General features: G+C 34.4%; 1 protein-coding gene across 2 annotated transcripts; it reads left to right on the top strand.

The window, feature by feature from the left end:
* The first annotated feature begins 4942 nt into the window (after window positions 1-4942).
* Window positions 4943-23639, top strand: eIF2Bdelta (eukaryotic translation initiation factor 2B subunit delta). 2 transcript variants are annotated; one of them, XM_025298187.1, is made up of 9 exons: window positions 4943-5105; window positions 5934-5996; window positions 8616-8735; window positions 8820-9572; window positions 15866-16906; window positions 19616-19743; window positions 19876-20053; window positions 20336-20516; window positions 22420-23639. In XM_025298187.1, the coding sequence occupies exons 2-9, from the start codon at window positions 5979-5981 to the stop codon at window positions 22629-22631; spliced, it is 2631 nt and encodes an 876-aa protein (XP_025153972.1). In that variant the 5' UTR covers window positions 4943-5105; window positions 5934-5978; the 3' UTR covers window positions 22632-23639. The 2 variants fall into 2 exon arrangements, with proteins under 2 accessions (XP_025153972.1, XP_025153971.1); XM_025298186.1 differs by having other exon boundaries at window positions 8616-9572.

Here is a 23639-nt window from a genome sequence, read left to right as displayed (position 1 = left end):
GGTAATTCCATTGTTTCTCCGTCGGTCAGTGGCAAAATATTCTCGAGAGAGTCTACAGTCAGTGCGCGGTCGTCGGAAGGATGCGTGTCGCGAACGTTCTCCTCGGTTGATTCCTCGATATGTGGGTGGTCATTTGTGAGATGTCCTTCGTGACCGTCTTCTTCGTGTGATTCTTCAATGTCGCTATCTTCTTCAAGAAGGCGTTGGATAATTTCTGCATCTTTTGGATCATTTGGATTTAATTTGCTTCTTGTATTTATCATCTTGCAATCCTTTGAAGGTGAGTCAATAGGATTCCGTGACAATGCATCAGCATTTACATTAGTTTTCCCGGCCTTATAAACTACATCATAATCATACTCAGATAATTTCAATCTCCATCGAAGTATTCGCATGTTCGCATCCTGAGCGTTCTTAAACCACATTAAAGGTTTATGATCTGTTACAAGAGTGAATTTTCTTCCGTATAAATACGGTCTAAAATGCTTAACACAATATATTATTGCTAAAGCTTCCTTTTCGTAAGTATCATATTTTATTTCATTCTCACTCAGGGTACGAGATGCGTAAGCTATAGGTCGATCCTTATTAATAACTCCTTGAGATAGAATTCCGCCTATGGCATAACCGGATGCGTCGGTTGTTAAAATAAATGATTTTGAGAAATCGGGGTATTGCAGCACAGGTTCCTTACATAATTCGTTCTTTAGTATTATGAATGATTGTTGTTGTTCTAATCCCCATTGGAAAGGTATTTCCTTTTTTAATAGTTGTGTTAAAGGTCTTGATAGTTTAGAAAATTCAGGAATAAATCTCCTGTAATACCCCGCTAATCCCAAAAATTGTTTAATATTTCTTGGTGTTTTTGGTATTGGAAATTCGTGTACAGCTTCTAATTTTTTAGGATCCGGTTTCACTCCTCCATTGCTAATCACATGACCTAAATAATTGACTTCTCTGCGTAAAAATTGACATTTATCGGGTTGTAATTTTAAATTAGCTTCTTTGAGTCGTTGCATTAATTTTTCGAATTTATGTTTGTGTTCTTCTAAAGATGATGCGTATACTACAATATCATCCAAGTAAACAAATGCTTCCTGTCCTTGTATTCCCGATAAAACGATGTCCATTAATCGCTGAAAAGTTGCAGGAGCATTTTTTAAACCGAAAGGCATACGATTAAACTCATAATGTCCAAAAGGTGTGGTAAACGCGGTTTTATGTCTATCGCGAGGATCCATTTCAATTTGATGGAATCCTGAAGCTAAATCAAATACAGAAAAATATTGAGCTCCACCGAGTTGATCTAGGATGTCGATTATATTAGGTAACGGATAAACGTCTCCAATAGTTTTATCATTTAATAAACGAAAATCCAATACCATACGCCATCGCTTATTGCCCAATTGATCTGCCTTTTTGGGTACAATCCAAATTGGAGTATTATACGGCGATTGAGAAGGCCGAATAATACTATTGGCTAATAGTTCTTGTACTTGTTTGTCAATTTCTTGTTTGTGAATTTGAGGAAATCTATATTGTTTTGTATTAATTGGATATTCGTCTATAGTCGGTATGCGATGTTGCAGTACGTGCGTCGAAGTCAGTTGTTCTCCAGGCAAATAGAAGCAATCTTGATGAGATTGTATTAATGCAATTATGCTACTAGTTTCGTTTTTATTTAAATGGTTAAAACCCATTAGGTCAAATAGTCTGTCTAATCGTTCGTCATCATGGTTGTCGGTTGAATTTATTTGGAGAACGTTTGTATGCAACTTTGAATTAATGAAATTGTTATTGAGATAAGTGGCAGTGTCTATATCGCACTGTTGTTTTGTTCCGTCGTATCGTTGAGACGTGTCAATGTTTCGTCCGTTCGTCAAGAAATCGGCTGCTGCAGGCTTTCCAGCATTTGTAGTTGAGACTGGGAGAGCTAGAACTGTCGTATTGTTATTAGAAGCGTGATTACATTTAAATTCAATTGCATTATTTTGGTCGGAAGATTGTAAAGATTCCTGGTTACGAGGGAAAATTGAAAGATCAATTACTGGCACACAGTTAGCATCATTTATAATATTTTCATTTCTATCTGTATAATTCTCATTGCATTTTTTAATTTTTTGAGTTTTAACATTTTCATAGGAAGCCTTAAATACTCCCTCTTGAGTTTCATTAAATTTTGTACATATCTTTTCAGTTACATTTGAGAAATTATATTCTGGATAATACGATTGTACTTTATCGTGTGACTCTTCTTCGATAATATATATACTTTCATTAGTTTTTAGAGTGTTTTCCTTAGAGTTATTATATATTTCAAGAGATTTTTCCTCCTGGTTACCCACTTTCTCCCTTGGACGAGGAATCTGGAAATTGTCCCCTTGGTCGGGAGGATCGTGGTTTGGATAGGAGAATTGGGAATTTTTCCTTGAAATCTTATCTAAGTCTTTGCCTAATCCTACAAGAAGAGTCGATTCGAACATTTTTTGTTGATTAATTTTTTCTTTTTGTTTAATAGGAGCATGGAAGGTCGCTCCTTGCTTCTTATTCTGAATTTTCGTCACTAGGCGGGGAAGTTGAGATTGATTCCCCTTTTCAAAATTTTTGTTTTCAACATTTCTTGATTCGACAGGGGTTGCGAGATTTTCCTCCGGTGAGTTAATATGTATATAATTAAATGTACCTTGGCCGTCGCATGATGCCGCATTTCGTGGTTCTCTTTCTTCGCGGTCAAGAATATATTCCCCTTTATCTTTAGGTTTTTCGTTATCTCTATTATTCTCAATATTTCCATCTTTAATATCGTTATCCTTCTCGTTATCCTTTAAAATCGCGGGTCGTACATTGATAGTTGGTATTAATATTTCTATCTCAGTATTCAAAGAATTAATTATGTTAGTGTAAGCCTTACCGTCAAATTCATAAAATATATTTGTTTCGTCGCTCTAAATGAGAAAACTCTCAGAACAATGTCATAGTTGTTCAGTGCACTACTCAATAAAAATATATGAGATAATAATTATTCATTCTTTATTAATGGGAAAAGATTTTCCTTTGGTTTAAATGTTCAAGAAATGTTATTTGTTCTCTGAGAATCTTTCAATTTTTACGTTCGTGAAAAGTTTATAAAATTTGTAAAGAAAGAAAATTATTTTACTACCTACCTGTTCAAGAGTTGCGCATAAGAGATATTTTAACAAATCTGAACCTGAATCAGTCAACAAATTAAATCTTTTCAGTCAAAGAAGGTAAGCGTAAGTAAGATAAGTATAAATAATAAATTAAATATTATTCTCTCGATATAATAATAATTATTTTTTCTTTAGCTGAATCATCGAAGTAAATATTCTGTTATAAATTGACTTTTCGGATTACAATATTAATTTGATTTTTCAGAGTACGCTTTCAAATTGACTCTTCGGAATACGCTATTAAATTGACTTTTCGGAGTACACTTTTGAATTGACTCTTCTGACTATACATTTGTTAGTTGACTCTGTGGAGTACATATTTTTTAATTAACTCTTCGGAGATAAGAGGAGAGAAACATTTTATATTTTATTTAAAAAATCTTAATTTTTGCAGAAAACTGATTGATGAAGAAAAAAATCAATTCACGATCTCAACGAAGATCTTAAAAAATTACTATAAGAAATGAAGTTGTTGTTATTATATACCATATTGTACAATATTAAAATATACGTGCAATAATTATCTATAATTTGCATATATGAGCGTTTATGTAATTATAAGTAATATAAAAGTCATGACAAATTAATGTGGCCGTGCGTTATCTTTGTCGCGTCAATGCTAGAAATCGTCCGAACTCTCGAAATTATTTTCTTCCAGAATTATGAATATAAAATAATGTGTAAAGGAAAACAAGGGGGTGAAAGAGGAGACGGCGACGTCTGCTTTACGATAACATCGCTGCTGGCTCGCTTCGTCGCGATTGTCTATTCGCTGGTAGTGAGACAAAGACCGATTCTTCGTTTTTATCTAACTAATCTAGCTTGCTCGTGAACATAGCACAGAACAGAACCAAATAATTATGGACATAGCACGGAATAGTACCAACAAATCGTGGACATTGGCTTAGTAGTTCATGTCCATGAAAAATGGACCCAGTTGGCGCTTCGAATCAGCCAACTTTTCCATAACGCTGTAAATGCAGCCATGCCCGCTCTCAGGCTTCTCTCTGGAATAGGTCTCATCATTCTGTAGTCATTTTGATGTCAACATGATGTGGGTTACATTTTTGCCATATAACATTATAATTATCATCTAAACAACTATTTATATTTTTTTGAAATGAGAAATGAAATTTAATTGCGTACAACGTTAATCAACCTGATGTCAATTTTTCATCAAATTGAATTATTTTTTTGACGCAATAAACAACGTTTTGATGTCATATTGATATCATTTTCACTAAGCTGTTTTCACTGGGTATATAGGCGTTTATGTAATTATAAGTAATATAAAAGTCATGACAAATTAATGTAGCCGCGCGTTATCTCCGTCGCGTCATTGCTAGAAATCATCCGAACTCTCGAAATTATTTTCTTCCCGAATTATGAATATAAAACAATGTGGAAAGGAAAACAAGGGGTTGAAAGGGGGGACGGCGACGTCTGCCTTACGATGACATCGCTGCTGGCTCTCTTCGTCGCGATTGTCTATTCGCTGGTGGTAAGACAAAGACCGATTCTTCGTTTTTATCGAACTAATCTAGCTTGCTCGTGAACATAGCGCAGAACAGAACCAAATAATTATGGACATAGCACGGAATAGTACCAACAAATCGTGGACATTGGCTTAGCAGTTCATGTCCATGAAAAATGGACCCAGTTGGCGCTGCGAGTCAGCCAACTTTTCCATAACGCTGTAAATGCAACCATGCCCGCTCTCAGGCTTCTCTCTGGTATATGTGACATCAACTATAGATAAATGCGCGCATATGCGTGAAACGGAACGTACCCCTAGTTTGTACTTCTTATTCATCATGGCGATAAATTTGAACATATGTTTCATAGTTTTATGAGGCAAGCCAGAGTTTCGATTAAGTGTTAATTAAGTCACATCTGAAAGGTCACGAATAACAGGTATTCTTGCTATTTGAAATCGTACAGATGAAGCTTCATTAAAAATTAAGTAACTCATGTTAAAAAAACGTGTATCCGCATTTCGCATTAGGTTAGGATACAATCGGAAGAATAATCGACATACCACACAAAACATGCTTAATGAAAAACCTCTTTTATTATATAATATTATTTCGTTATCTGACATAATATTTTGGTCATTCAAAATTAATTAAATAATCTCATTGAAATAATATAGACATGTGTCTTAGAATATTATTTTCCGAACTCAACAGATACAATTCTCGATTAACTCATTGTATTACATTAATTACTATTAATAAACCATAGAAGGAAGTGAACGAATAAAAACCACATGTATCTCATACATTCATATGTGTTTGTCGTAAATTACTATTATTAATATCTCGCATGATTACATCTTGGTATATTGTGACACAATTTCATGTATTGCGATATATCTTGATGTGTAGCAAAATCTTGATGTATATAAAAAAATCTATACTTTTATTATTATTATTATTAATATGTTGTATAATGATTCTTCAATTACATATTGAAAGTTGTAAATGAGAATATCTCTTTTAACATAGTAATAGGAGGTTATGTCATATAGGATATTTTACAACTAATGAATCATATGATATGTCTTCTGGATCCAAAGAAAAGAAATTATATTTTCTGCTCTACTTATATGAAATATCATTTAATCTACATTGACATCTGGGAAATGTTTGTCCAAGTGCTCGAAGAAGTTATCAAAGAATATCTCCCTGATAATAGAAATTTTAGCATAAAGTTAAACTTAAGATATTCTAATCTTCCTAGCTGGCTGCTGCATTTGGTCACGCTTTGAGCATCGGGGCTGTAACAATGGAGCAAGAGAACCATGTTAGTAAATGCACATACATATCTAAATGAAATTGAAATTATTACTTTTTTTCTAAGAAAGAACATCTTTATTTCATGAAATCTATAAATTTTACTCATTTACTAATGATAGTGCATACTCAGAATCAATAATCTCAACAAACTAGCTACTCACATGGGTATTTTGTATGCTTTGCTATTAATGTTGCTTAAATATTTAAGTATGTTTACATACACACACATATTTCTCTTTCTTTTCTATTCATCTGTTTCCTTCTATTGACTTATTTATTTTTTATTTATCATTTAGCTTAATATTGTTATCACTTAATACTATATTCTTGTTATATCACTTAATACTATATTCTGTGTATATCTATTATTAATTTTAACATATGTAGTAAAATCCAAAATTTTGCAACTCAGAATATAATATGAAATGAGGTAAATATATAGAAAAAGATGCACCTCACCGATTTTTTTCATTTTGAAATATATTATAAAGGATGAGATTCTGAGTGACTTTTCCTAATATAATTATATGGGGGTCGCTTATAGTTTCTGAGATATTTGACTTTAAAGTTTTATAATTGTATGTTGAAGTATATTTGAAGTAGAGGTAAATATATAAAAAGGAATGCATCTCACTAGTTTTTTCCATTTTAAACTATGTTATGAAAGATGAAATTCTGAGTGACTTCCTGATACAACTATATAGGGCTCGCTTATAGTTTCCGAGATATTTGATTTTAAAGTTTTGGAATTTTTATTATTCTGGAATTAAATTCCAGATATCATAAGCTGATGTTATTTACAGTACAATCCAAACAGTTAATTCAAACATAGTGTATACATAGAAATATAGGAAACAATACATATAAGCGGGAGAGGGGTTCCGCCCCTCCCCCGCACCCTCTCCCTAAAAAATCCTAACCTAACCTAACTTATTGCATCTTTATATATATTGTAGGACGATGTTGAAAAGATCTCCTTAAAGCCACAACACCTAATTATATGCAGATATAATAAGTTAAGTTGAGCCAGGTGATAGATCTTAAAAGAACTTTTTTCAACAATGTCCAGAAATATATAAAGATGCACTAAGTTAGGTTAAGTTAGGATTTGTTTGGGGTGCGGGAGAGGGACGAAGCCCCTCTCCCGCTTATATGTACTATTTCCTATATTTAAAGTGAATGAAAACTGCTTGTCATGTACTTCACATATACTTCAACGTACAAATATGAAACTTTAAAGTCAAATATCTCAGAAACTATAAGCGACCCCCATATAATTATATTAGGAAAAGTCACTCAGAATTTCATCCTTCATAACATATTTCAAAATGAAAAATATTGGTGAGGTGTACCCTTTTCCATATAATTACCTGAAATGAAACAACTACTTTTCTTTTTACGTATAATGATTATTTTTATAATTTGTATAATTTTTTTGTATAATAAATTGAAATTAATTTATTTCAATATATTTGTTAGAACAATAAACTAATTTCTCTGAACCATTAAACTATTGCACAGCTAAAAAAATATTTTCTATTGATAGTTTTTGGGACATAAATTAAACCTCAATTTTGAAAATAAAATAGTAATCTTTACTCAAATATAGTCCTTAATAATTATTTTTTATTTTCACAATTTAAGTCTGATTTGTGTAACTATCAGTGATGAAAAATAATGTCTCCAATGTTAAATTATGTTAAAAAGAAAAATTCAGGATATTTTTTAATAATACAGAATTTATTTTTTAATAATACAGAATTTATTTTTTATTAATTTATTATTTTAAAATGTTTTTAAATAACCGTTTATTATATTTAAACATAAAGATAGCTGTTTTATCGTCTTTATTATATCTTTGTATTAAAAACTACTGGATCTTATTACATACAATAGAATAATAATAATACTTTGAACTTCTCTTTTACTGTTCTAATGATTTTATGCGTAGGCTGACCCTTACTAAACTATTTGGTTTATTCTTAATATTTATCCTTCTTTTAAATGAATATTAAGATACTGGCTTTGAATTATAAATAACTTTAAATAATATATTTCTAGAAAACTAAAGCTGAGCTTCAAAGCAATTAATAAATAACAAACTTCATGATTCAGATTTTCAGTTAATTTACATGTTAATTAAGAATCAATCATTCAGATTTCTTAATTAATCTTAATATTTTGATATGATTTTTATTGAGCTTTAATTTGAGTCTTAAAGATATATATTAAATAAGCAAATTAAATATTTATTTCTATATCATTTTATTCATATTCTTTATATAATTATATCAGGCAATTAATAAAAATTATACGCAGTTCCCTTAATTTTTATAAAAATTATTGACAAATATATTATTTTAACTGTTTACTTCAATATTATCAAGTTATAGTTATTGATTTATCAGTTCAAATATCCATTAAACATTAATTTTTTTCTTCTAAAATACACATTTACAATATAGAATGTAACAAGAAATGAGATATATATTAGATATAATGGAAGATTAGACAAAATATCTTACAAGTATATGTTTTAGTCAAACTTTATTATATATTTCAAACAAAGTAATCACACATACATACATATATCATAGAATCGAATAATTACAATTATATATTTCAGTTGACTCAACAAGAGGCTCGAAAATCAGTCACAAAAGCCACAGCGAGGCATCTCCGTCGCAAGCGCCTTAAGGATGCTCGAAGAGCCGAGGAACGACAGTATCTAGATATTCTCGACGGTGTAAGTAGTCACATCAAGGACGAAGTGAATAGCACAACAAAGAATAGTGCAGACATAAGTGATAAATCGACACTAACATCGCAGCAAACTGCCTTGGATTTGGCGTCTGCCGGATGGGATAAATCCGTATTTTCACATTCAGCGGTAAATTTGTCTTTACCAGACCCGTTGAATGATCTTACCATCGCTGCTATTCTTAAGAAACTTGCGAGCTTAGAAGATAGTCATGCTAAACTAACAAACTTTCCTCATTCGGATTATTCGTCCAACGTGATCGACGAAGCGAGATGTATAAATGGAGTGGAAAATTTTTCTCAGACTACAAACGATAAGAAGAAAAAGAAGAAGAAGAAACATAATGCAGAGTCATCTGTTGCTAGCGTAACATTAGAGGAGGACTCTTTAAACGCTTCCTCGTCGAATTCCGAATCGAATGTTTTCAATTTAAACTGTGATTCTAGTTGTTCCGCAAGTAGGTTAGACTCGGATTTAACGGAAAATGGACAAATTTTAGAACAAAGCGTAAACGTAAACATTGCTGATTCTGATAACTCCGCGCAAAACGATATCGAGCCCGAGAGTATCGAAATCAAGAGTGATGAAGCGAAAGTGAGCATAACAAACCACGTGAATTGTTTATCAGCGAATAACGTAAGCGACAGAAGCATCATAAAAACAACCAGTAGTCAAAGCGACATAAGCGCCAAGAACGAAGATATGAACGTGTCAACATCTCTGATCGTCAGTACATCGGGAAAAACATTTCATTCTCCGGTAAAGACGAAAGAGGAGATAAGTACACAGAAGGCCGCTAAAATGAAGGCGTACGGCAACAAGGTAACGGAGTCCATGCCTTTATGAAAAAAACCTCAATCTTGAGTGTTAACATTCAAAAAACGCTTAACTTTGGGTGTTAAACACCGATAAAAAACGCTCAACTTTGAGTGTTATACACCGAATAAACACTCAATTTTGAATGTTATACACCGAAAAAACACTCAAATTGGGTGTGATTTCGGATCGTCAATTGAAGGTTACACTCAAATGAGAATTAACGCTCAACGAAAACTCATAAAATAACACCCAAATAAAACCCTGAAAAGGAAACCCTGAAATTAAATGCACCCAAATTTTGCAATAGACAGCAATACACATAAATTAAAGCATATGTTCGTGAAATCATTGTTTATTTGTTGTTTCCACTTAAGAACTTAAAAATAAGCCATTGATCGAATAAATAAACAGGCTAAATATACTTTCATTTAATTGTATCAGATTCATTTTGATAGTATTCGTTTTCAGTTTAATTGTAGAGTTAATTAATCATCAAACGTAATACTCGAATGAGATGTAATACTCTAATGAGAGTATATATACACCCATTGCGCAAACAGTAAACATTAGGTATTGAATACATATGTTTAATGTCCTACTCAAAAACTACGACATTAAACATATACAGGGGACGGACAAAATAATGTGAACACCATGCTAAATATTACATATTTGTTTGTGTTGGGCTCCCTGCTAAGGTATGAACGGTGCGGCGCGTATACCACCTTGATCAAAAAGTTTCAGGAACGACCAGCGTGTGATGCTCTCAGTCACCCGATTTGAGTTCTTATTTTTTGGTTAGGTTGCCACATCTGTCATAGACATTCCCACCAAATTTCAGCGTCATAGCTTGACATTTGTAAAAGTTACGCCGTCTTGAGTACATCTGCCTCTGTGCATATTTTCGATTTTTTACGATTTTAAAAATGAAATCGACTCGCACAATGCCATTATCTGCAACTTTTTGACCAAGAACGGAACGAATACCATCCAACAGCCACCGAATTCGCCTGATTTGGCTCCCTGCGACTTCTTCCTGTTCGGTCGATTTAAAAAACCGCTCCGGGGAACGTGTTTCAGCAGCCAAGAGGAGATAATGGAAAAATCGAAGACGGCTCTGATGGCCATATCGAAAACTGAATATCAAAAATGTTTTGAGGATTGGATCAAGCGCTGGCATAAGTGCGTTGCAGTCGATGGAGAGTATTTTGAAGGGGACAATATCGATTTTGATGAATAAACTTGTATTTTTAATTTTCTGAATAAATTCCTGAAACTTTTTTATCAAAGTGGTATGTGGCGCACTTTACCTAATAATCGTTCTAGTTTATAACTCAGTATACTACTCACTTTGTTCTGCGATGGTGTTAACAATCAGACGGTGAAATTAGCGACCTGTTAGACTTTGAAAGAGGACAAATCGTGGATGCTCGATTAGCAGGAGCATCTGTGACAAAAACGGCTGAACTGTTTAACGTTTCACGAGCGACAGTATCCACTGTGATGACAGCCTACACAAAACGTGGCAAAACAACATTTGCGAAGAGGAGTGGGCGCAAAACAACGTTAACAAACAGGGATTATTAACGCCGGATATTAAAAAGGATTGTGACCAAGCAATATAAAACTACTGCAGCAAAGGTGACAGCAGAACTCAGTCATCTGAACAACCCTGTTTCGACAAAAACAGTGCGGCGGGAGCTTCACAAAAGTAACATTTATAGCAGGGCTGAAATTTCAAACCCTTTTATAACGGATGCCAACGCAAAGCTGCGAAAGAAGTGGTGCCATGATCATAAAACTTGGACAATTGATGATTGGGAGAATGTAGTATGGTCCGATAAATTATCGTTTACTTTGTTCCCTACAAACGGCCGGGTTTATGTATGGAAACTCTCCAAAGAAGCCTACGATCCAGATTGCTTACTATCCACAGTCAAGCATGGGGGCGGCTCCGTGATGATTGGGGCGACTATATCATGGTATTCCGCTGGTCCGATTATTACTCTCAATGGCCGTATTACGGCGAATGAATATCTAAACATCCTCAATGATGAAGTTCTTACTATGACCAGTATATTGTTGCCAAACACTGCCATATTCCAAGACGATAATGCGCCCATACATACGGCCAAAAAAGTTCAGTCTTGGTTCGAGGAACATCGGAATATTATCAAGCATCTGTCCTGACCAGCACAATCGCCAGATCTCAACATCATTGAGCTATGGGGAGTTTTGGAGCAGAGAGTGAGGAGCAGATTTCCACCTCCATCATCATTGAGATAATTGGCGGAGATGTTGCCGGAAGAATGGGACAACATTCCGTTGGATATTATCCGTACACTCTATGAATCTATTCCGCGACGAATACAGCTGTTTTAAAAGCAAACGGTGGCACTACACATTATTAATTAACAAATATTGTATATTAGTCTGGTGTTCACATTATTTTGTCCACCCCCTGTATGTTATGTATTTAATACTTAACGTTTTTACTATTTGCATAATGAGTATACATATATCTTTATTCGAATATTACACCCAGTTAATGGAACACCATCAAAATGAACGTGTAACAGTCAAAATGAAAGTATATTTAGCCTATTTTGTTATTCAATTAATACCTCATTTTATAATTAATCATTAATACCTCGTTAATACCACATTTACAAGTTATTAAATGAGAATACAATGAATAAACAAGGGTTTCACGAAAACATACTTTCATTTGTATATATTGTCGTCTACTGCAAACTTGAAAATTCTGAAACATGAAGAATAAAAAACTAATTACTCAACATTATATTTTATTTAAAATGTAGGTTTCTTAATCACTGGCACGCGCGCACTATTGCACCATTGACGCTCTAACCGACACACACTATTAAATATCTACATCAAACTAACACTGAATGTTAATGGTCATACTTAACCGACATCCAATATTGATGCCCAATGCTTAACCACTCAATATTCGGTGTCTACACCGAATATTGATGGTTACACCCAACTGACACCCAATATTGAATGTCTACACCAAGATAATAACGAATATTGATGGTCACACTCAATTGACACTCAATATTGAGAATCTACATCAAAGTTACACCGAAAATTTGATAGTTACACCCAGCCGAAACTCAACATTGATGCTCAACATTCAACTAACACCGAATGTTGATGGTTAACACTCAACTTTCATGGTAAACATCCAAACTTCAATGTTTACACCCAAAATTGAGGAATTTTTTTTTTTCATAAGGGTAATCTGCTTGAGTTCAGTTTCCGACACGAACTGCGAACTCAGTAAATCAGGCTCCGTTTCTTTCAAATCTTGTTTTCCTTTTTCCGGGAAATTAGATTTCTTATCCATGGTTTCAATCGACGAGGTCAATTCCTGTGCATAAACATTCAACTTCGTAGTTTCGAAAATGGCGATCGGGTCACCTTGGACACTGCTCTCCTCTGAGTCCAGCTTGGGCTCGATTTTCGTCGCAAGCTGCGAACATTGCGCGTCAACTACGATAGTCGCCTTTGGCGAATGATCCGCCGTGTTTACGAAAATTCTTATTTCCTTACCCGTGCAGTTAGCTGTTGAAAAGCTGTCTTTGACATCATTGTTATCGCTAGCCGTGCTTCCCGCTGTCTTCGTCTTTAATTTAGCGACTTTCTTTAGCTCGCGCTGCGCTTTCACTTCGCCTCATCTTTTCCAGAACTACGAGTTTTTCATTCGCCTTCTTGGTCGGAAAAACCAGTTCCCGCGCTGACCTGCTTGGTTTCTCGCTCTTGCTGATGGTGCTCGAACCATTTTCGATACTATTTTTCTCTGTATTCTGCTGCTTGGGTGTGGTTTTTTTCACGGGTTGAGAGTTCTGTGGATCAGCCGCGGCATCTGTCTTCCGTGACTTCGCCGCTGCGTTTTTAACGCCGTTTCCGTGTTCTTCCTGGGACTCTTCTTCGAATTCTTATCGTTGGTCGTCGAAGGCTCGTTCTTTACAACGCTACCACCGCTGGCCACTCTTATGAAAAAAAACCCTCAATTTTGGGTATAAACATTGAAATTTGGATGTTTACCATAAAAGTTGAGTGTTAACCGTCAACATTCGGTGTTAGTTGAGTGTTGAGCATCAATGTTGAGTGTGACTATCAAATTTTCGGTTTAACATTGATGTAAATTCTCAATATTGAGTGTCAATTAGGTGTAACCATCAACATTCGTTATTATCTTGGTGTAGACATTCAATATTGGGTGTCAGTTGGGTATAACCATCAATATTCGGTGTATTATTGGTATAGACACTGAATATTGAGTGGTTAAGCATTGGGCATTAGTATTGGGTCGGTTAAATATGACCATTAATATTAAGTGTTAGTTTGATGTAGATATTTAATAGTGTGTGTCGGTTAGAGCGTCAATGGTGCAATAGTGCGCGCGTGCCAGTGGTTAAGAAATCTATATTTTAAATAAAATATAATGTTGAGTAATTAGTCTTTTATTCTTCATTTTTCAGAATATTTCAAGTTTGCAGTAGACGATAATATATACAAATGAAAGTATATTTTTGTGAAACCCTTGTTTATTCATTGTATTCTCATTTAATAACTTGTAAATGAGGTATTAATTGAATAACTAAACAGGCTAAATATACTTTCATTTGACTGTTACATATTCATTTTGATGGTGTTCCATCAACTGGGTGTAATACTCGAATAAAGATATATATACATATACTCATATAAAAACGTTAGGTATTAAATACATAACATATGTTTAATGTCGTACTTTTTGAGTAGGACATTAAACATATGTATTCATTATCTAATGTTTACTATTTACGCAATGAGTGTATATACAGAGTGTCCCATTTTAATGTTCCATCACAAATAACTCTTCAGTATTGAAGTTTCAAGGAAAATAATCTAAATAAAAGTTGTAGGGATTTAAGTGAGCTACCTTATGATGACCTTGACTTCGATCTCTATTTTCAATGTCATTTGAAGGTCAACTTGCGTTTTTTAAATGGGAATTATCCTTATTTTTTATTACACTGTTTTTTCTACTAGTTAATTTGAACAACTTTTGTTTAAAACATTTTTTTATTTGTCTAACCATTTTTCAGATATTTGGAGAAAACTTGAGAACTTTTTCAATATTTAACTTACGATATCTCGCTAATAATTTGTCAGAAGAAAAAGTGATATTAGAATTTCTTGCTTTATTTAGTTTCAAGAATATATTGTTACAATAGCGCTCTGATTTTTGTTAATTTGATGATTTTGAAATTTCCAAAAATCAGTAAGTTAACAAAAATCAGAGCGCTATTGTAACAATATATTCTTGAAACTAAATAAAGCAAGAAAGTCTAATACCACTTTTTCTTCTGACAAATAATTAGCGAGATATCGTAAGTTAAATATTGAAAAAGTTCTCAAGTTTTCTTCAAATATCTGAAAAATGGTTAGACAAATAAAAAAATATTTTAAACAAAAGTTGTTCAAATTAACTAGTAGAAAAAAACAGTGTAATAAAAAATAAGGGTTCCCATTTAAAAAACGCAAGTTGACCTTCAAATGACATTGAAAATAGAGTCAAGGTCATCATGAGGTAGCTCACTTAAATCCCTACAACTTTTATTTAGATTATTTTCCTTGAAACTTCAATACTGAAGAGTTATTTGGAGTGGGACATTAAAATGGGACACTCTGTATACCCTCATTAGAGTATTACACCTCATTCGAGTATTACGTTTGATGGTTAATTAACTCTACAATTAAACTGAAAACAAATACTATCAAAATGAATCTGATACAATTAAATGAAAGTATATTTAGCCTATTTATTTATTCGATCAATAGCTTATTTTAAGTTCTTAAGTGGAAACAACAAATAAACAATGATTTCACGAACATATGCTTTAATTTGTGTGTATTGGCGTCTATTGCAAAATTTGGGTGCATTTAATTTCAGGGTTTCCTTTTCAGGGTTTTATTTGGGTATTATTTTGAGACTTTTCTTGGATATTATTTTGAGGGTTTTCGTTGAGCGTTAACCCTTATTTGGGTGTAACCTTCAATTGACAATCTGAAATCACACCCAATTTGAATGTTTATTCAGTGTATAACACCAAAAATTGAGCGTTCATTCGGTGTATAACTCATCAAAGTTAAGCGTTTTTATTGGTGTTTAACACCCAAAGTTAAGGGTTTTTTTTAGTGTTAACATCCAAAATTGAGGGTTTTTTCATAAAGGTAGAGGAGAGAAGAATATTCAAAATAATTTAGTCGCTATTTTTAAGGATGAGAAATTGGACACGTCTCCGTGCGAACCGATGTCCTCGATCAAGATGATAGACGTAGATAGTGTATCTAGTCTTCCCGAGAAAACGAAAGAAGAAGTGAAGGCAGAACGCGAAGCAAAGAAGGCTGCTAAGGCGGCCGCTAAAGCAAAAGCAAAGAGCAAAAAAGCAGAGAAAACTACGGACAATGTTAAGAAAGACAGCATAAACGAGCTTTCGCCAACTGAACCCGAGTCGGTTTCGGTGAAAAAAGTTTCAGACAATCCCGTTGTGGCCAACGCGCAAAACTCGCAAAAGATTAACGTCATGGTGACGTTGTCACAGAGTCTCCAAGCTGCGAAAGAAACCGAGGAGAGTTCCATAAAAAGCGCGACTAGGCAATCTCCGATCGCTCAAGTCGCAAATGTTATGTCTCCGGCCGTTTCTAGGCTAGACAACACGATCTCCGACGGTAAAGCCGACGGTAAAGCTGAGGGCAAGAGCAAGGCGGAATTGCGTGCGGAACGAAGAGCTAAGCAGGAGGCTCAGAGAGCGGCGAAGCAGCTTCAACAAATCTCAGCAAAGCAGCAACTATCCTCGACGAAAAGCAACGAAAGGAGCCAAGAAACTCCTTCAGAAAAACCGCGTACACAGCAAGCGGTTGTCGAAGCTGTGAGTGTAAAAAAAATCGTGAAGAAAAGTAATGACCACCAGGTGAACCTGTTCCAGCACCTATATAATGAAAGGGAGCTCTCTTTGGCCAGCGTGCCGATCAATTCGAATATTCATCCGGCAATCATAGGTTTGGGCGCGCAGTACACGGGCAGAACGATCGTCGGCAGCAATGCGAGGTGTGTCGCGCTATTGGCAGCTGTCAAGCAGGTAATCCTGGATTTTGAGAAGCCGGAACAGGCTGACTTCACTCGTAGCCTCGAGATATGTCTGCGGGATTTGCTCGCATACCTACATCGTTGTCGGCCGGTGGCTGTTTCAATGCAAAACGCGATGCGTCATCTCAAGTGGCACATGACGAATTTCTCGGTCACTATGTCGACATGCGAGGTGAGTGCTTTCGTTCAGGGGAGAAGAGAAAATCGACTCCATAATTATACAGAGTGTCCCAGTGAATATCCCAAAGAGAACTAAATATCTCTTTTTAACAATATCATATTATCCTAACACTTTTTTGGAACTTGTTTCTGCTTTTCTATATTCAAAATCATCTCACGGTCATAACTCATATAACTACTTCGATGCACTTCAACATACTCTATAAAATGTTATATTAGGTGCGCAACTAAGTTCTCGCTGTTTTTTTTATGAAAATGCAACTTTATTGTGAAAAAATGGTTACAAATGAATCATTCAAAATATTGCCCATCGCTAGCGACAACTTTTTCCCATCTTTCTGGCAGAGCTCGAATACCGTCACGGTAGAAGTGTTCGTCTTTTGAGGCTATCCACGAATCAAGCCATTTTGAGATGTCTTCATATGAGCGGAACTGCTGATTAGCCAGACCATGTGCCATCGAACGGAACAAGTAATAATCGGACGGCGCAATATCTGGGGAATATGGCGGGTGGAGTAGGATTTCCCATTTGAGCGTTTCTAAGTAGGTTTTAACGGGTTTGGCAACGTGAGGCCGAGCGTTGTCATACTGTAGAATCACTTTTTCGAGCCTCTGCTCGTATTGTGGCTGCTTTTCGCGCAGTGCTCGGCTCAATCGCATCAATTGAGTTCGATACCGTTCCCCAGTGATGGTTTCGTTCGGTTTCAACAGCTCATAATAAATAACACCGCCCTGGTCCTACCAAATACACAGCAAAACCTTCGCAGCGTGAATATTCGGCCGAGCCGATGACGTAGAAGCATGACCGGGCAGTCCCCATGATTTTGTTCCCTTTGGGTTGCTGTAATGAATCCATTTTTCATCACCCGTAACGATGCGATGAAGAAAACCCTTCCTTTTTTGCCGCTGGAGCAGTTGTTCACAGGCGAAAAAACGACGCTCAACGTCTCTTGGCTTCAAATTATAAGGAACCCAAGTTCCTTGTTTTTGAATCATTCCCAACGCATGCAATCGCTTGGAAATGGCTTGGCGGGTAACTCCTAATGCTGAAGCAAGCTCTTTTTGCGTTTGGCACGGATCCTCATCGAGCAATGCCTCCAATTCAGCGTCTTCGAAGGTTTTTGGCCTTCCTTCACGCGAACGGTCGTCAACATCGAAATCACCGTCTTTGAAGCGACGGAACCAATCACGGCACGTTGTTTCACTTAGAGCAGCATCTCCGTAAACTTTTTGGAGTTCTCGATGCGCTTCAGCTGCCGTTTTCTTCGAATGAAAGAAGAAAAGCAACACTTCCCGCAAATGACGATTATTTGGCACAAAATCAGATATTTTCACACAACCAAAAGTATATGACGCAAAAACAAAATCACTAATGTGTCAAAGCGGTTTGTTTACCATATGTCTAAGCTTGGTTCATAACGTTTTGGTTATGTCACAATCGACCAGCACTTACTACTGGAGCCATCTCTTGAAAAACAGCGGAAACTTAGTTGCGCACCTAATAGAAAAAATATGCTTTCCTGCAAAAAATACTGGAAACCTTTAACAAATTTGAGACGGACCATAAAAAAATTTTTCTTCCACGAAATTCCTCCTTTGAAACTATTCACATTGTGTTCTAATATTTCTTATATCGTTAAAAAAGAAATATTTAGGTATTTTTATATGAAAGTATTGGGACACTATATACAGGGTGTTCATTTGAAAATTTTCCAGCTGATTATCTCGAAAATTATGAAATATATTAAAAAAAGCTAAAACACGTGTTCCATGATTTCGAAGGGGAAAGAGAATGGTATTATCAGTTTTTTACTTGGAGGGCATTTTCAAAGTCAATTGAAAGTCAAATTAATTTTTTTAAATAAAAAGCCCAATTTTTATTATATCTTCTTTTTCTACCAATTAATTTGAACAATTTTTGTCTGAAACATTTTTTATTCGCCTAATATTTTTTAAAATATTTAAGCAAAACTTGGTAACTTTTTCAACATTTAACTTACGATATCTCGCTAACTATTCGTCAAATGAAAAAATAGTATTAAACTTTTTACTTTATTTACTATTAAGAATATATTATTATAATATTGCCGTAATTTTTGTTAATTTAATAATTTTGAAATTTTCAAAGGTCGATAAGTTAACAAAAGTTAGGGCACTATTACAGTAATATATTCTTGATAGTAAATAAAGTAAAAAAGTCTAATACTATTTTTTCTTTCGACGAATAGTTAGCGAGATATCGTAAGTTAAATGTTGAAAAAGTTACCAAGTTTTCTTTAAATATTTCAAAAAATATTAGGCAAATAAAAAAATGTTTCAGACAAAAGTTGTTAAAATTAATTGATAGAAAAAGAAGATATAAAATATTGGGCTTTTTATTTAAAAAAATTAAGTTGACCTTCAACTGACCTTGAAAATGCCCTCCAAATAAAGCTAATAATGCCATTCTCTTTTCCCTTCGAAATCATGGAACACGTGTTTTAGCTTTTTTAATATCTTTCATAGTTTTCGAGGTTTTTTACCTGTTACGTTTGAAATTTGGCACCCTGTATAATAAAAAAAATTTTTATAAAATATTTTAGTTTTATATTGTATGTTGGCTTTTCTTTATAATCATGGAAGAACAAGTAATTGCGACATTATTAATTCTTAATTGGAATTTTATTGTCTATCTCTCAAGGATTTCTTATTTATTTCTCAGGCGAAAACCAAGCTAACAGGTATAATAGACACCTACATAACGGAACAAATTCAACTGGCTGGCAAAGCAATATCCATAACTATACAGACTAAGATATCAAACGGAAATATCATTTTAATTTACGGATTGTAAGTATCGAATTTATAAGAATGGATTTTTCAAATTATATATAGCTTATAAGTTTTTTACTTACATATAAGTAGAAAATATGTTTTCTGATGATATCAAACAGTCTAACTCTCAACGGTATAAAATTTTAGCTCATCCTTAATCTATAATATATTAGTGGATGCACATGCTGCGGGTAAACAATTCCGCGTTATCGTAGTCGACGGCAGACCTTGGCTAGAAGGAAGAGAACAATTGAAACGTTTAGCGAAACATGGAATCAATTGTTCATATATGTTCATCAACGCTGTGAGCTTCATTATGTCAGAAGTAAGTAATGCGTAGCTGACTAATGCAGGATGCGAATTGAAAAGCTGAAAATACACAAATAAAGCAAATTTTATTTCGATAAATTTCAACTTTCGTCATTAAAACGCTAAAAAGAATTCTTTGAAAATTCAACTTGTTTACATTCTCATTACTTTGATATGTTTGTATACCTCGGCTTCTATCCTCTCTTACACTGAGCTATTATATTTATTTTTTTGTGCAACGTGTTAACAAATATGTAATAATGTTATTTATATGACAAATTATTTCATCATTGACTAGGTTAGCAAAGTCTTTCTTAGTGCTCACGCAATATTGGCCAATGGCGCGGTGATGTCGCGAGTCGGAACTTCGCAAATCGCTTTGATAGCCAAAGCCTTCAACGTACCGGTTCTAGTAGCGTGTGAGACGCATAAGACATGTGGACGAGTGCAGACTGATTCCATTGTGTATAATGAACTTGGTAAGCAAAATTAAAAAATCTATTTGATTCACACAATAATGTATTACATGCAATTTTCCATTATTATGTACTATTGTGTTTAACTTTATTATAACTTTAAAATATACTTTATATTTTTCATTTTATTATACTATTACAATACACATAGGAGAATCTAATTTGGACTAGGCAAAACTGATTCATCCTACTGCACTTTGGAACTAGTTTGGCCTAGACGAAACTAGTTTATCCTGAAATCGGGTTTGGCCGGTAAGATATATATATATATATATATATATCTTACTAGATTTGCCAACTTTGTTCACCCGTCACTTATACAGGGTGCACCCGTCACTTATACAGGGTGGGATTTATCTGAAAACATTGAAATATCTCGAGAACTATGCATTGGATAAAAAAAAGTGGTTAATGAAAGTTGTTAGTCTCGAAGGGGGACATCCAATGATACCAAACTCGACCTCCCACCCCACCCCCTGGGGGTGGGGGTTGGAGGCAACTTTGAAATCTTAAATGGAAACCCCCATTTTTTATTGCAGATACGGATTCTACGCTACAAAATACGTAAATTTTGTCCGAAACTTTTTTTTTTATTCGTGATAGATGGCGCTGTAATCGCAAAAAATTATATTTTCCGCAATTCTCCAGAAATGATCATTGGATTGAGAAATAAGAAATACCTGTTCAATATTTTTAAAGAACATAATAAAAGTTATTCCCCCCCATCCTCTCGGGGTAGAGTGGGTGGTAACGTTCAAATCTGCATGACGGTTGCCCAGCACATAACTCAATAGCAGCACGAAGTATTAGACCGTGATTACAATGGTCGGTGGATTGGCAGAGGTGGCCCAATGGCCCGATAATTGGCCTGCTAGGTCGCCTGATTTGACATCGCCGGATTTCTTTCTGTGAGGTTACCTAAAAGATAAGGTTTATCAACAAGTGCCAACAACTCGTGAAAACATGGTAGAACGCATAAGAAACGCTTGCGCTGAAACTCTCGCAGATATGCTTCTATCCTGTGTACAGTCATTTGAAAAAAAGATCAATAAGTGTATTGAAGTTGAAGGTAAAAATTTCGAACACTTACTCTAATTAATTGAACAGTGAGAGGCAAGGGGACTCACATTAAAAAAGCACCCCGATCTGTGAGAGGCAAGGGGACTCACATTAAAAAAGCACCCGAAGGGAACATAAAACTACTACGTCCTCGTCGTTGTTCCTGTGTAACGCTAAAAATGGTTTCTTGGAAAAATTCAACGCTATCTATCACGAATGAAAAAAATTGTTTCAATAAAAATTTCACGTACAATCTAATTCTGCAATGAAAAATGTGGGTCCCCATTTGAGATTTGAACGTTATCACCCACCCTACCCCGAGAGAATGGGGGGGAATAACTTTTATTATGTTCTTTAAAAATATTGAACAGGTATTTTTTATTTCTCAATCCAATGATCATTTCTGGAGAATTGCGGAAAATATAATTTTTTGCGATTACAGCGCCATCTATCACGAATAAAAAAAAAAGTTTCGGACAAAATTTACGTATTTTGTGACGTAGAATCCGCATCTGCAATAAAAAATGGGGGTTTCTATCTAAGATTTCAAAGTTGCCCCCAATCCCCACCCCCAGGGGGTGGGGTGGGAGGTCGAGTTTGGTATCATTGGATGTCCCCCTTCGAGACTAACAACTTTCATTAACCACTTTTTTTTATCCAATGCATAGTTCTCGAGATATTTCAATGTCTTCAGATAAATCGTGCACCCTGTATATACATTTTATTCAATTGATTTATTCACTCTTTATAATCTTTAATTTCAATTTAATTCAGTTTTAATCTCATGTCTTCTACATAGCTTAATGACTATTATACTTGTTCATTTCTTTCATTCCTATCATTTCAGGGAATGCGGATGATCTCGTAACTTCGAATCAATATGGTAATTCGAGAAAGTCTCTGCTCACCAACTGGCGGGCGAGAAAGTCGCTGAATCTCTTAAACATCACATATGACGTAACACCAGCCGATCTCATTACTGCCGTCGTCACGGAACTGGCCATTCTGCCATGCACCAGTGTTCCTGTGATCCTACGAATTAAACCTTCAGAGTTTTAAATTTATGTTATATTTCTCTCTCTCTCTCACACACACACACACAAATGTAAACAACTTACTTCCCTAAATTGTTTTAGATCTATATTAAAAAAAAATGTTTTAACTATAGAGTTCCTAAATATAGAGAAAAATTAAGAATGTGTGAATATATTTAAATGAAAAATAAGAACTCTATATTATCTTTAAATATCGGATTATTTAAATATTACTTATTTATCTCTAACATTTAATGATTTCAATCATTTGCTCTAAAATGTAATTTTTCTCTTCAACCTGCCAGACGAATTAAATACAAATTAAGTAGAAATAAAGATAATATTTGTGTAGATAATGGAGAGTAATTTCATACATTTACTCACGCATTTTCTTTTTTTGAAATATGAACCTAAGATATCTTCTGGAAGTAAATTCTTCAACCGATAAATCTTGCATGATGTTAAAGACATGACAGTGACTACGAGAGAATTGCACATATATTAGTTGAAATTACCAAGTATAACATATATATATGGTGTGTATTCGTTGTCACGCGACACCATAACAACTGTAACGATCATTCGATAAATATTTTGTGAAGTAGGTGAATTAATATTGATTAATTCGTATATTGCTACGTATATAAATATATAAAAATATATATGTTATATGTAAGCACATATAGACACATACATACATACATTGGAATAAACTTTTTAAATCAAATTACAGCTGCGGATATTAGCAAATTTCGCTTAATAAGCACCTAAGGGACTTTTTAACGACGAATATATTATACACACATACGTACGCACGCGTACATACACACACACACATAATGATTTAATGATACGCTATTTAGTACAATACAATTCAACTCGAACATTAGTTGTAAGAAATGAAAAAATATATTCCTTATAGAGTTGATTTATTTCTACGAAAATTGTATTTATCGAGCCTTGATTTTTGCGTGATCTATTCTCTCGTTTGATTATTTGCTTTGTTGCTAACATGAAAATATGTAATTAATAA

Source organism: Harpegnathos saltator, unplaced genomic scaffold (assembly GCF_003227715.2).
Source record: "Harpegnathos saltator strain DR-91 unplaced genomic scaffold, Hsal_v8.6 scaffold21, whole genome shotgun sequence".
Taxonomy (NCBI): Eukaryota; Metazoa; Arthropoda; class Insecta; order Hymenoptera; family Formicidae; genus Harpegnathos; species Harpegnathos saltator.
The sequence above is the reverse complement of the archived record's forward strand: the minus strand, read 5'-3'. Positions and strand labels throughout refer to the sequence as shown.

Coding starts and splice junctions, on each gene's coding strand:
- eIF2Bdelta (XM_025298186.1), top strand. Junction 16,907..19,615: donor TCACTATGTCGACATGCGAG/GTGAGTGCTTTC, acceptor TTTATTTCTCAG/GCGAAAACCAAGCTAACAGG. Junction 19,744..19,875: donor ATCATTTTAATTTACGGATT/GTAAGTATCGAA, acceptor ATAAAATTTTAG/CTCATCCTTAATCTATAATA.